General features: G+C 38.3%; 1 protein-coding gene across 2 annotated transcripts in view; it reads right to left on the bottom strand.

The window, feature by feature from the left end:
- Positions 1 to 386: 386 nt before the first annotated feature.
- BDKRB1 (bradykinin receptor B1) overlaps positions 387 to 12594 on the bottom strand; it is a 33890-nt gene continuing 21682 nt past the window's right edge. Inside the window, exons 1-2 of one of the 2 annotated variants that reach the window (XM_063399305.1) lie at positions 7862 to 9056; positions 387 to 5260 (exon numbers count right to left, since the gene is read on the bottom strand). In XM_063399305.1, coding sequence (XP_063255375.1) covers positions 4124 to 5227 — 1104 coding nt within the window. In that variant the 5' untranslated portion in view covers positions 5228 to 5260; positions 7862 to 9056 and the 3' untranslated portion in view covers positions 387 to 4123. Of the gene's footprint in view, positions 5261 to 7861; positions 9057 to 12594 lie in introns of those variants that run through there. The other variant, XM_063399306.1, reaches the window with a different exon arrangement.

The raw sequence follows: 12594 nt of genomic DNA, 5'->3' as shown, positions 1-12594 counted from the left end.
TATTTATTAACCACAAGAGAAGGAATCGGTGGAGGGGCACACAGTCCCTTGTGCTGGGGCAGAACCAACTATGTTGATATTTTCCTCAACAGTTGGTGTCTAAAGTGGGCTCTGAGGGTCCCATTGCTGCTGTGCTGGATTTGTTCCAAGGCAGCATGTCACTGGCTTTCCCAGGAGCTTTTTATTGATGTTTATCCTGAGATTTCCTTGCTGCATTCAAGTTCATTCCCTATTTTTTATAGACACTTTCAAGGCAGGAACAACATGACACTCCTGGGTCAGATTTGTTGAGATTTAACCCCAGCAAACTGCTAAGCCCCACACAGACACTTGGTCATTCCCCCACCAGAGGGATCTGGGAAAGAATCAAAAGGGTCAAAGCTGGAAAACTGATAAAGACAATTTAATGGGGAAATCAAAAGCCACACACATTAACAAAGCAAAATAAGGAATAAATTCACTGCTTCTCATGGGCAGGCAGGTGTTCAGCCACCTCGAGGAGAGCACGGCCCCATCACACATAATAGACACTTGGCAAGACAGATGCCATCACTCCAAGTGCCCCCTCCTTCTTCCTCCTTCCTCCTCCTTCCTCCTTTTGCTTCCTTCTTCCTCCCATTTTTATATACATGATGTCATATGGTCTGGAATATCCCTTTCGTCACTTTGGGTCACCTATCCTGGCTGTGTTCCCTTCCACTTACCAGTCTTCTCTCAGTGTGGCAGCACAAAAAGCAGGAAAGGCCTTGGCTCTGTGTAAACCCTGCTCAGCAATAACAAAAACGTCTCCATATTATTAATTCTGTGTTCAGCACAAATCCAAAACACAGCTCTATGCCAGGCACTGTGAAGTGGATTAATTCTACCCCAGCCCAAACCAGCACATTCCATCACTTATTCCATACCCTTTTCACCATGTCCAGGTCCTCCTATTTGATACAACTTCATTAACCACCACCCTTCTTCCCATCCCTTGACATAATGCACAGAAGTAATTTCTTTAGTCAATGGATCACCCCTAGAAAATACTCATAAAATGTCCACAAATGTTTACAAAACATCCATTCAGTTCATCTAGTCCATGACTCCATCTGTTCTGGTGGTCACTCAGTACAGGAGTGGTGTTGTGTTTCTTGGAGTTACTGGGCACCAAAACCCAGTTCAGATCTAGTCACTGATGCACTTAAACTTCTTCTTGTAAGGCCTCTCCTTTTTTGATATAGATGGTTTCTGCTGTACTCGTTCCTGGAATGTGCAATTCAAATCACGGCTTACAACAATTTAAAGGCACATCCTTTACAGTCTCCACCCTTGGCCCTTTCTGGATGGTGTTGTCTGGTTTAACATTGCAAGGAGCTCCTCCTCTTGTCCATCCTGGCTGCCACAAGGAGTTCCCCCTGAAGTCCACCATTAGTACAGTCTGCATCACTGTCCTCCTCCATGGGCTGCAGGGGCACACTGCTTCACCATGGTCTACACCATGGGCTGGAGGGGAGTCTCTGCTTTCCCTGCTCTGGCACAGGTTCCCACCCAAAGGAGACAGTCCTCCTTGAACTTCTCCACTGTGGGTCCTACTCAAGGGCTGCAGGTTTTCATCAATTACTCCAGTGTGGGTCCCCCATGAGGTCACAGGTCCTGCCATAAAACCTACTCCAGCAGAGGCTTCTCACATGGTCATGCCATGCCACATTCTTCAGGCATCCACCTGGGATGTGGGTGAATCTCTGCTCCATCCTGGGCTCACCCACATCCCTTCAACTGGAGATCACCTTCCAGCCTGTTCAGCACAGCAGCACAGTAAGAGCAGCAGTGCCCTGGCCACGTGCCAGCCCAGGGGCATCACCATGGCTGTCACCAGAACCTTCCTGGGCACAGCTCTGTGAGGTGAGGGCAGCGCAGCACCACACCAAAAGGTGGCCACTGACACAGTCAGAAATGCACACATTTACAGACATTCATACTGAAGAGCAAATCCATTGATTAACCTGTTAAGTGGTTTAAAGCAGTATTTAAAACACAGATGTTTTTCCTGACAGTTGAGCATATATTAAAAAAGCAGCACTTTCATGAAATCCTTTGCTCACTTGCTCATGGATGGAAACAGGAGGTTTTCACTCCATTATCTCATAGCCTAAATATGCCACCACATGCAAGAAGTGTTTGTCCCTTTATCTGTATACATTGCAAAACATGGACATATGATAGTTAGAGAAGACATTTTTCCCTTTAAAGGTATTCCTCTGTAGTGGGAAAATGAAACTTCTGTTTCTGCACCCTTTTAATTATTTCAGCCTTTTCCTTCTTTTCCTTTTCCTTTTCCTTTTCCTTTTCCTTTTCCTTTTCCTTTTCCTTTTCCTTTTCCTTTTCCTTTTCCTTTTCCTTTTCCTTTTCCTTTTCCTTTTCCTTTTCCTTTTCCTTTTCCTTTTCCTTTTCCTTTTCCTTTTCCTTTTCCTTTTCCTTTTCCCCAGAAAATATCGCTGCTTGGAAGTTTTTGGAATTAAAGATTAAGCTGGAGATGTATTAAATAGATGCACTGCTCAACAGTTTACAATAGATGGGAATAAGGAATTTGATTTCAGATGAGTCAGGGGACTTCACATGTTGTTGTTACTGCTAGTGCTTAAGCCTGATATTTATTTTAAAAACATCTGTGACAGAAGGAGTGGAAGTAGTAAACCTATGAGAGATTCTTCCTCCCTGATCCCTTAATCCACCCTTAATTCTTAAACCACCACTGCAGGAAGACAGAGTTTTAAGTCTTCAAAAGGTTTTCACTGTTCAGATTCAAATAGTTTGAAAGAACCATTCAAAATTAACACTAATCTTATTGCGATGAAGCTGAATATACAGATTTCTATAACCAGATAAGAGATTAATTACATATTCAAAATGAAAATGCTAAAAAGAAGCACATAAAATGCAGTGCTGTTACAGTGAGTACAAGACTGAGCAGGCTTTACAATGAGTAGTTAAATGAATTGTTACACAAATGAAGTGTCTGCATGATCTCTTCTGCACCAATATCTTTTTGGCTGAAGAGGCTGCAGCATCTTCTTCCATAATTTAAGAGTTATGGAAACAAATATCACTTGCCTTACATCTACTCTGCCATTGTGGCTGTGGTGTAAAAGAAGTTTTCTTCTACTACCAGAGTTTGTGTTCTAGTAGCAACGAGGATTTTTAATCAGAGAATTATATATTTGCTCTTCCTCAAAATAATAGGGGAAAAGAGACAAAATATAAAAATAAATATAAGAGAGAACAAGACTATGAAGTAAAATGTTACATAGTTTATCAATTTTGATTCATAAAAATATAAATATATATCTAAGGATTTGCCTGAAAATAATACAGTATCATGGCCATCATAGATATATTCACATACATATGAAAAATAAAAAAGGAACTTTACAGTACTCAATGAACAATTTTGTAATAGCTTACTGGGTCAGCAAAAGTCAGGTTTTGAGGAGGCTACTGTGTTACCTTGCCTTTTATTTTTTTTACGATTTACGTACACTATCTTTGTGTTACATTATCTTGTACAATAGTTATGCACTGCATATAATTAAAGTGCACAAAAATTTAAAATTCTCTATATCTTACTGTGAAAATGTAAACCAGTTAAAATACTGTTCAAAATAACTAAAGTTATTCTGTACCTACTCAAATGCATTTATCAGCCAAAGCTTAAACTCATGTTTGCTCTGTAATACCTGTTGTAATTTTAGGAATAGTGTTATAGTTGTTATAGTAGTTGTCATCACAGATACAATGCAACAAAATATTCAGCTGGCTTATGGCTTTCTGCAAAGAAACCAGATTTCTGGTATTTTGTCACAAAGTCTTTCTTTTAAGCCACTGTTAAGAGGTAAGGCAGGTTAAATAATTTGTTATAAAATTCTAGTATCACATGTCATGCATTTGGATGGATAACACAGAACTAGAAAAGCAAACCTGAGGAAAAATAAGCAATCAATCAAGTGATTTACTTTAATAGTTAATTAGCTTGGTCTGTGAAGGCCAGATAAGAGTTTTCATATTATTTTTAATGCCATTTATGGTGGCATAAACCAAGTTGTAATATCACGATGAAGATGGAACTGAGAATCATTATGTTAAACTACTTTTGACTTGAACTGTCAAAAATGAGGATGAAATTTGAAGACATTTCTTTGAAAGATACCCATCTCGAAGAAAGTCCACAGGGAATAAACCGTGAAAAAACTTGTAAAGCCTTTTGCCTGAAGTATTTCCCAACAAAGACATAAATCACAGGGTTAATGCAGCTGTTGGTGGTAGCCAGCATATAAGCAAACTGCTCCCCAAAGTTGATCAGTTCCTCCCAGAAGCAGCCTTTGATCACTTCTGTACGGAATAATGTATCAAGGAATACAAAAAAATGGTGAGGAGTCCAGCAGAAAAGAAACACCAGCACCACAATGAAGATCAACCTGGTTGCCTTTGTACCTTTGTGACTCTTGCAGCCTTTTGCTCTGAGTGCTCCTCGTTCTATTGCTGTTTTTTGTAGGGACCTAATGGTGGAGAAATTGAGGAAGATGATTGCTGTGGATGGCAGCAGGAACCCCACCACGTTGAACACCAGGCTTTCACCTGTCTCCCACCACGGGGTGGGGAAGTCCAAAGTGCACGCTGAAATATTCCACTGGGGAAAGTCTTTCACAGTCCGGAACATGAAAGCTGGGACGCTGAGAAGGATGGAAAAGAGCCAGATGAACAAGCAGATCCCCTTGGTCATAGTTTTGCTCCATATCTCTCTGTGGTTCAAGGTGTGGACAAAAGTCAGGTAGCGATCCACGCTGACGGCCACGAGCACGTAGATGCTGGTGTACATGTTCAGGGTGATGGAGGCGCTGATGCTGCGGCACAGGAAGCTGCCAAAAGGCCAGTTAAACCCATTTTTGATGTTCTCTGCCCAGAAAGGGAGGCACATGAGGAAGATGAGATCAGCAGCAGCTAGGTTCATAAGGTAGATTTCGGCTATCTTCAGGGGGCCCTTTTGCAGTGAATAAGTTAAGAGGACAAACACATTTCCAAGCATGCCAAAAACGCAGACAGTGTTGATGTACTTGGGTACTATATAGTACACGATGTCCCACCAGTCTTCCAACTCTGGGCAAACAGTTGAGTTTTGATTTTCACTCAAACAGCTCTGATTTTCACTCTGGTTTGAGGAAAGAATATTCAGAAGAGGAGTTTCAGTCATCTCTCAGAAAATTCGGATGTGAAGAGGAGACGGCTGTGAAATGAGAAAAAATTGCAAAAAAGAAGCATAAAAATGTAAGAGTTTCCTCCCATGAGTGATGTAATAAACATTTAGCTGCTGCAAATTCTTTATTAGTCCTTACTGATTGTTACAGGCTAGATCAATCCATACTCAATATGTGCAGTGGTGGGAAATGTCCCCGGTAGTAGCAAGGATAGAACTTCGTCTACATCCCATAAAGTTTCCTCTCCTTGTTTCCATTGTTTAAAGTGGCACAGAGGAAGGAAAGTGACAAATCAGTAGTTCTGTACATCTCCTCCAGACTGATGACAGACACAGATATGGAAAAATTACATCTCCCTGAGAACAGTGGAAGTCATGCTGGTGACACAAAGCCAGCTTTGCATCCTTCCCTGCCCTTTCTCTTACTCTTATTTACCATGCTATGTACATTATTATATTACTGTATTATATAATATATGATATATATATAAAAATATATTATTATATTCTGTTCTCCTGCTGAAGCAGGATCATGCCTCTTTCCCCAAACTGGGAAAGCTGCTCACTCTCTGTATGTGCCACTTGTTGCCTGAACTTTGCATTCTTTTGTTCCTTCTCATTTCCTCCCATCCTGAACTTTGGGTTCAAAATTGCTGTTAGATTAGACTGCTTATTGCCTTCAAATGCCAGCAGTTGAAATAAGAAAACATTGACTCCTCCAAAATACTACACTAAAAATCGTGCCTGAAGGGAAAGCCTCTGCAGCTTTAAATTCACAGCACTCTTCTCCAGCTCAAAAATTTCATTTGAGTCCAGCTGGAAAGAGGCTGTCCCAGACTCCAAAGTGTTTAGTCCACTATAGCATTGGCAATACCTTCATTTCTTTCTGGTAACTCTGTGTGAGATTGTGCAGGAGTAAGAACATGAGTAAAACCTTATCCTCCCATGAAAATCCACTGGACTTGCTCTCAGAGATCCACTGCCAGAGCTGCCTCCTGCCTCACCCTTCTGGTGCTGCCATGCTTGATGATAGTGCCTGAATCCTGGTTTTTACAGGCCTTCCATCTCAGAACATTATTGATATCATAACATTAAGTTATTATTGAGCTTGTTCTGCCATCTGACATTTCAGTATTTCATATGCAAGTGGAGCATGTCAATCACAAAAAAGAATGCATTTGGAAAAATCAGTATTTTGCAATCAGTCATTCTAAATATTGACTTTCTGCTGCAGCTATTTAACTCTGCCCTTTCAGCTTCTGTATGTTACACTAGGAGACAGCTAATGATGGAATTTCTGAAGAGAGGCTTTAGGACTATCACTCATCTCTTTTACATATGTGTAAAAAGCCTCAGTGGTGTCTATATATGAGCATCCTGCAGTACTTATTTTTGAGATGCCTGTAGGAATAAGTTAAGTATCAATATTCCACATCAGACTACCTGGTACTAATGCACAGAACATTTGTCATCACCGCAGAATTAGGTGAGCAGCAAAGTTGTATCTGAGTGCATAAACTCACTCAAGCTGGCAGCCTTGACGTGGAACTGAGCTACAATTCAAGTTAGCACAGCTCCCTGGATTTCCCTCACAACACTCTGAATGTTACCAAGTTCACAGACCTCTCAGGCAAAGATAACTGGAGAGGATCTAAAGCTACAGATAAAATACATACAGCAAATAAATGGCTGATTAACATCAAAGAGGCTCTTTGTGAGACAGCAGAAATCTAACGCTGTTATAGCAGGAGGGTAGCTAAGGAAGGAAAGAGCAATGGCAGAAAATCTGTGACTTTATATTTCAAAAATAATGCAGAAGAAAATTAACAGTTAAACCTAAACAAAATTATTTATTTTTACTAAATGCAGAATAAAAAGAAATGCTTGTTGTCCTTGCTTTCCCTTTTCCCTGCTATCAGCTTCTGCCAGTCACTCTGCACACTTCAGACACGATCTCTCAGCTGGAGCCACAAATTCATTCATGATGGGCTCAGCTAAAAACATTGGGTAGTTTTATTTTTCATTGCTACTTAGATTTTATTCACAGTTAAATCCAAATTCTTGTTCAGCTAGCAATGGTACCTGAGAATTCTGTAGAGTTTTTCATAATTTTCATTATGAAAATTTCTTCAGAGTCTATTAATCAGTGTCTGAGCATTACCACAAGCTACAAGCCTTTTATAAATTTAGAGTTCCAAATGTTCTCTTGACAGAAAATACACTTTATTTTCCGTAATTTCTGTAAGTATTTGGAAGTATTTAATGCTAATGGACAATTAGCCACATGAATGGTTTTCAATTTCTGTCCTTAACACATTCCAGTCATCTTTCATAAAATTAATGACATATTTTTCTTACTTTGAACTGATTTCTGATGAATTTTTATGCACGGTGCATCTATCACCCTTTTTACTATTAATACTCATTAGCCCATTAGAGCAATTAGGTAAAATGGATCATGACTTTACACATAAACTAATACCGACCTTCAGAATTACTTTTGTGGTGAAAAAGAAAGGGAAAGTCTTACTAGACTGCACAGATCAGAACTGAGAGCACAAAAGATCATTTTTTAGATAAAATATAGAAATTATTTTAATAAAGATAATACATTGGAAAAGATAGACATACCTACTCCTTGTCCTTCCTGGCAATCCAGACAAAGTTTCAGATTCAGAAACAGTTGATAAACAGCAGTACAGAGGTTACTGAGGGAATTCAAAGATGCATCCTGAGGCACAACTGAGTGACTGAGTGCTGTCCTGAGTGTTTTGCTGGCCATACACCATGTGTGTGATGTTATGTTTTGGAAGAAAGCCCTAGGATTTTTTTTTTTAACTTTCCCAAATGTCAACTGTAGTAATTTTCAAGACTTGAAATATTTCATTCTCATTGTGAAATAATACAAGCCATATGTCGTGACTCTTGTCATCCTTTGGCAGCTAATTAAAGCTCTCAAATTGTCCTTGGCAATTAGAAGTTCCATTGTGTGGATGTCTGTAAAAATAATAACTTCATTAACAGCTCTGGATTGCCTTCTCTGTGCCAGTGCACACAGGGAGAAGCTTAAAATTAGGTTTTTGTTGTGTTGGGAGCTCCTTTTCCTGCTAGATATGAGGGGAAACCAAGGAGCTGGGGTAAGGCAGTACAGATAGGTGGGAATGGCTGCTGAAATGTGAACCTTGCTAAACCTCATTTGCACTCTTAAAAAGCACTGGTTTTTGCACCCCACTATAGGTGTCCAGGGCATCAATCTCTGTGAATATTACTTCTCAGTGATATTCATGATGACTTGTGTTTTGTCAGGCTTGCACCCAAATAAGCTTCTTATTTTTGTGATTGCTTTCTGGGACCAAGTAGCCTGAGAGTGGTTGTTTATAAATTATTTTTATCTTTTTCATTCTGATTGTCCACTGATTAGAGCAATATTTAAAAATATAATATCTTGCATCTCAGACTTTACATGCAAATCTGTCTTAAGTACAGTCATGTAAACAATGTGAGTTTTCAATAAAAAAAGAAAAAAGACAAATTATCAACGGAGTGGAATGCTATTTACCCTTAGGAAAGCAATCTTCTCATTGGCTACTTAACCAATACATGCACCATCTATCTCAATTCTTATTCAATTGTATCCATTTTTGTTTGATAAATAAGTTAAAATGAAAAGGCAGGAGAGGTTGAATGGTGATACCTTATTATGAATTTCCCTATCATGAAAAATACTTCTATTCCAAATTTTTATTCATTAAATGATAGTAAGTTTGTTATGCAAACAGTGCATACAAAAAAAATTATAAGCAAAAAATGTTCCTGTGAACAGCATCACAATGGAGAAAACTAAATGGCTCATTGATTGAATGGTGTTTTTTAAATAACTTGTAAAACTTTAATTTCAGCAAAGACTTGAAACACAACATGTAATTTGTAAACTGCATCTTATGTAAGGAATCCTAACAAATTACAAGAGGAAACTCTTGAAGTAACCCATCTTACACTGACTCATAAAGGTAAGTGCAATATGACAGATCTTCGTCACAGACTTTCCAAAGCCTCCTCTTTGCTTACACTACTGCATTTCCGTGTTTAAGTTATTTTTTCCATAATGAAGAACATTTGAGCAATAACAAGAAGTTTGGAATTTGTCCTCGCTTGGACATGAATCTCTAGGATTTGCCAAGTTCCACATTTACTCACAGACTAAAATAAAAAAAAACCCCTGCAGCTGCGTCTAAAACTTATAGGATAAATAAGTCTTAAAAAACTTGTCACATCAAAATGGGATCAAAATACTGGTTTTGCAAATCCAACTCCTCTATGCAAATCAATTTTCTTATTTTCTGTTACTTTTCGTTGTTATATTTGGAACATTTTTCAGTAATGGAGAGAGATTCAAAATTGGAAGTGTGTGCATTTAGTAGAAAAAGTGAATAGACACTGCAGTAGCTACAGCATTTAAAAAATCCTAGAACAAGTCTACAGAAGAAGCTGTAACTTTATACAGAAAGGGGATTTAATTTATTTTGTCTGTACAACTTCATTCCTCATTTCAACCTATAGAATGTATATAAAGATCTGGCAACATTCCACAGTTTGAGCAAATGTAATGGACCATGAATTGAAGAAATGTGAAGGGTGAGTTTAAAAAGATCTGTAAGGGTCAATAGTTAAGGTTTCCTTCTAATATAAAAAGCATATGCATCTATTGGCACCTTCAGCTTCGGATACTCACAGCATGTTTGTTTATGTTTTAAGCTTGAATGAGCTTCAGTCACACTTTCTAGGTTGAGTTTCTTGCAGAAATAAACATTTTCTAGAACTGCATAAGAATTTACAAATGCTAGCTGAGCATCTCTGATCAGAATGATTAAACAAACATATTGATGAACTTAGAGGTAAGACTCTTTGCTTAATTATCACACACAGTACAAGGTAGACAAATGTCAAAAATCCCAAAGGTCTCCAGAGTTTTGGCTCTTGGTCCAACAGTTCAACCATTAAAAGTCTCTCTTTTAAGATGGCTTTAATGATTGGGACAAAATATTTATTTGGATCAGTATGTTTTAATGATTTCATTTTCTTTATTGAAATGTTTGCCAAATCAGCATGATTATCAGCTATAACTATTCATCTGTTCTGAAACAGCAGAAAAGGTTTTTGATATGATCATTTGATGTAAAACTCTTTGTTCATCTTAGCTGGATTTCTTCACATATGCTATAGAGATTCCTAAAGAGAGCTTAAGCTCTGGTGCAGTTATTTACAATTCCCAAAGAATGGTCATGGTACCACCACGTGTGGTAATAATCAAGCCCTACTAATTACAGCTTACAGAGCTTGAAACAGCAAAATATGAAGGAGCCAATATAGGCTGAAAAGCCAGCAATGAACTGATAGAAGAATGGTACGGAAAGATGATTCAATGGCTAAAGACTGCTTAGGGATTTGGGAGACCTGAACCAAGATCCTAACTCTTCCACTGAAACCCTGAATAAAAAAGAGCAACTTTCTCCTGTCTGCAGCAAGCACCAGCAGCTTGTGTAACAGCTTTAAAACCCTTAATTTTTCAAGTGAAGCCAATAATCCACTTGAAAAATGAGAGAGTGGAGAAATGAACATTATTCCTGCCTGTAAATGCTGAAGGGTAGAAATATCCTGGCTGTTGATATCCTTGGCATTCCTCTGGCCATGGTCCCCACCTCTGGCAGGCTGGATGGGGAGTCAGCTCTTCGCATGGCCAAAGCCTTGACAGCAGCTGTGGCAGCCTCAGTAAAAGAGAAGATGGGACCAGAGGCAAGAGGAGGGCAGGATAAAGAAGAATAAAAATGCATGATTATTTGGCATCTTCAGCTCTGAAGTTCTCAGGACACCTCATTTTACCAAAAATCCTTCTCATATTTTGTCATGTTTCTGTAAGTACAAACCCAAGCCAAGTGTGACTGGAAACTGTCAGAAGGTCAGATGTAGATTGGATATTACATTTTATTTCTTGGGGTTTTTTGTTGCTCATATAAATGGTGCATGTGTCATCCCACTAATGAGTCAGTAAAATGTGCATTAAACAGTCTGTGAGCTGACACTGTCTGTTCTGTGATGTGCAGAAGCTGCTGCAGGGGCTTTCCATTGTTGCTGCTGTCTGCATAGGATGTTGAGATATCAACAGGCAGAGAAAGGCTACCGAAAATATTTCAGTACCCTCAGCTGCCTTAATTCTGATTTAAACTTCCAAAGGGACTGAGGGTGGTCAACAGCACTCAGAAATGGGCCCTGAAAAGAAAGATCTCGGAGCAGCTAAAATTCTGTTGTTCCAGCTCACTTTCCTTTGGTGTAACAGGAAGTGAAGTAAGCATCTGGAACAGCTGAACTTCTGACAAATCACTCCTTAGTAACAGGATACAGGCTAGAGAAGAAAATGCCAGGAAGTCTCATTTCTCAAAGTACTTTATTTTCTTTTGTATATGCCTACTGCATAAAAAAAAAAAAAAAAAAAAAAAAAAAAAAAAAAAAAAAAAAAGAGAGAGAGAAGAAAGAAAAAAAATATATTATTTAAATTAATGTGATATTGTGATATTAACATAATAACACTTTTATATTTTACTTCTCAGTACCAAATACTCAGAAATAACTTCCATTGCCTCAATAACCTCTGTATGGAGTTTCTTAGTTTAAGGGTTGCATGAACAGCATGAGACAGTATGATAACACTGGATATAACAGAAAGCCTTGCAGTGTTTTATCATAGTTGTTCTTGTTGCTTCAGACAATAAAAAGGATGAGCAATAGAAGTATTTATGACACAGGATTATAGTGGATTATTAAAGGAAAACCATGGAAATTGCCTATAAATCATACATAGTGATCTAAATCTTATAGTCTTTAAATCACATCTGCACACTTGTATTTTGCAGTTTAGTTATTTGAAGGTTTAATACAAATTTTCCATCTTAAATGAACTTTATTGCTCCATTCAAGCTCTGATGGATAAAGACCATGTTGTTGCCATCTGCGTTTACTCGTGTCACCAAACTCCATTTCCCTTGGTAGTTTTAAAAGCTGCAACCTTAAGTGTTTTGAAAAGAACTAAGACTGTTAGTTTCAAAATATCTTAGATCATCTTCCACTCAGTTTTGATCAAGGCTTCCAGAGGTTAAAGTGCATACAGACAATTCAGTACACTATGAGTTTTTTTATATGTATAATCTATTTAGCTCAAAAATACAGTCCAATTGGGAAAAAGCTATCTTGTATTAAAATCTCACAGATTAACTTTACAAATAAAATGTAGGTATTACTAGAATCTGAAAAGGTCATTCTTGAATACTCTGAGCTTTCAAGACCCCTGTTACCTTCAGCTAGATTTCTAA

This window comes from Prinia subflava, chromosome 5, assembly GCF_021018805.1.
Source record: "Prinia subflava isolate CZ2003 ecotype Zambia chromosome 5, Cam_Psub_1.2, whole genome shotgun sequence".
NCBI lineage: Eukaryota > Metazoa > Chordata > Aves > Passeriformes > Cisticolidae > Prinia > Prinia subflava.
This window is presented reverse-complemented; position numbering and strand designations above follow the sequence as displayed.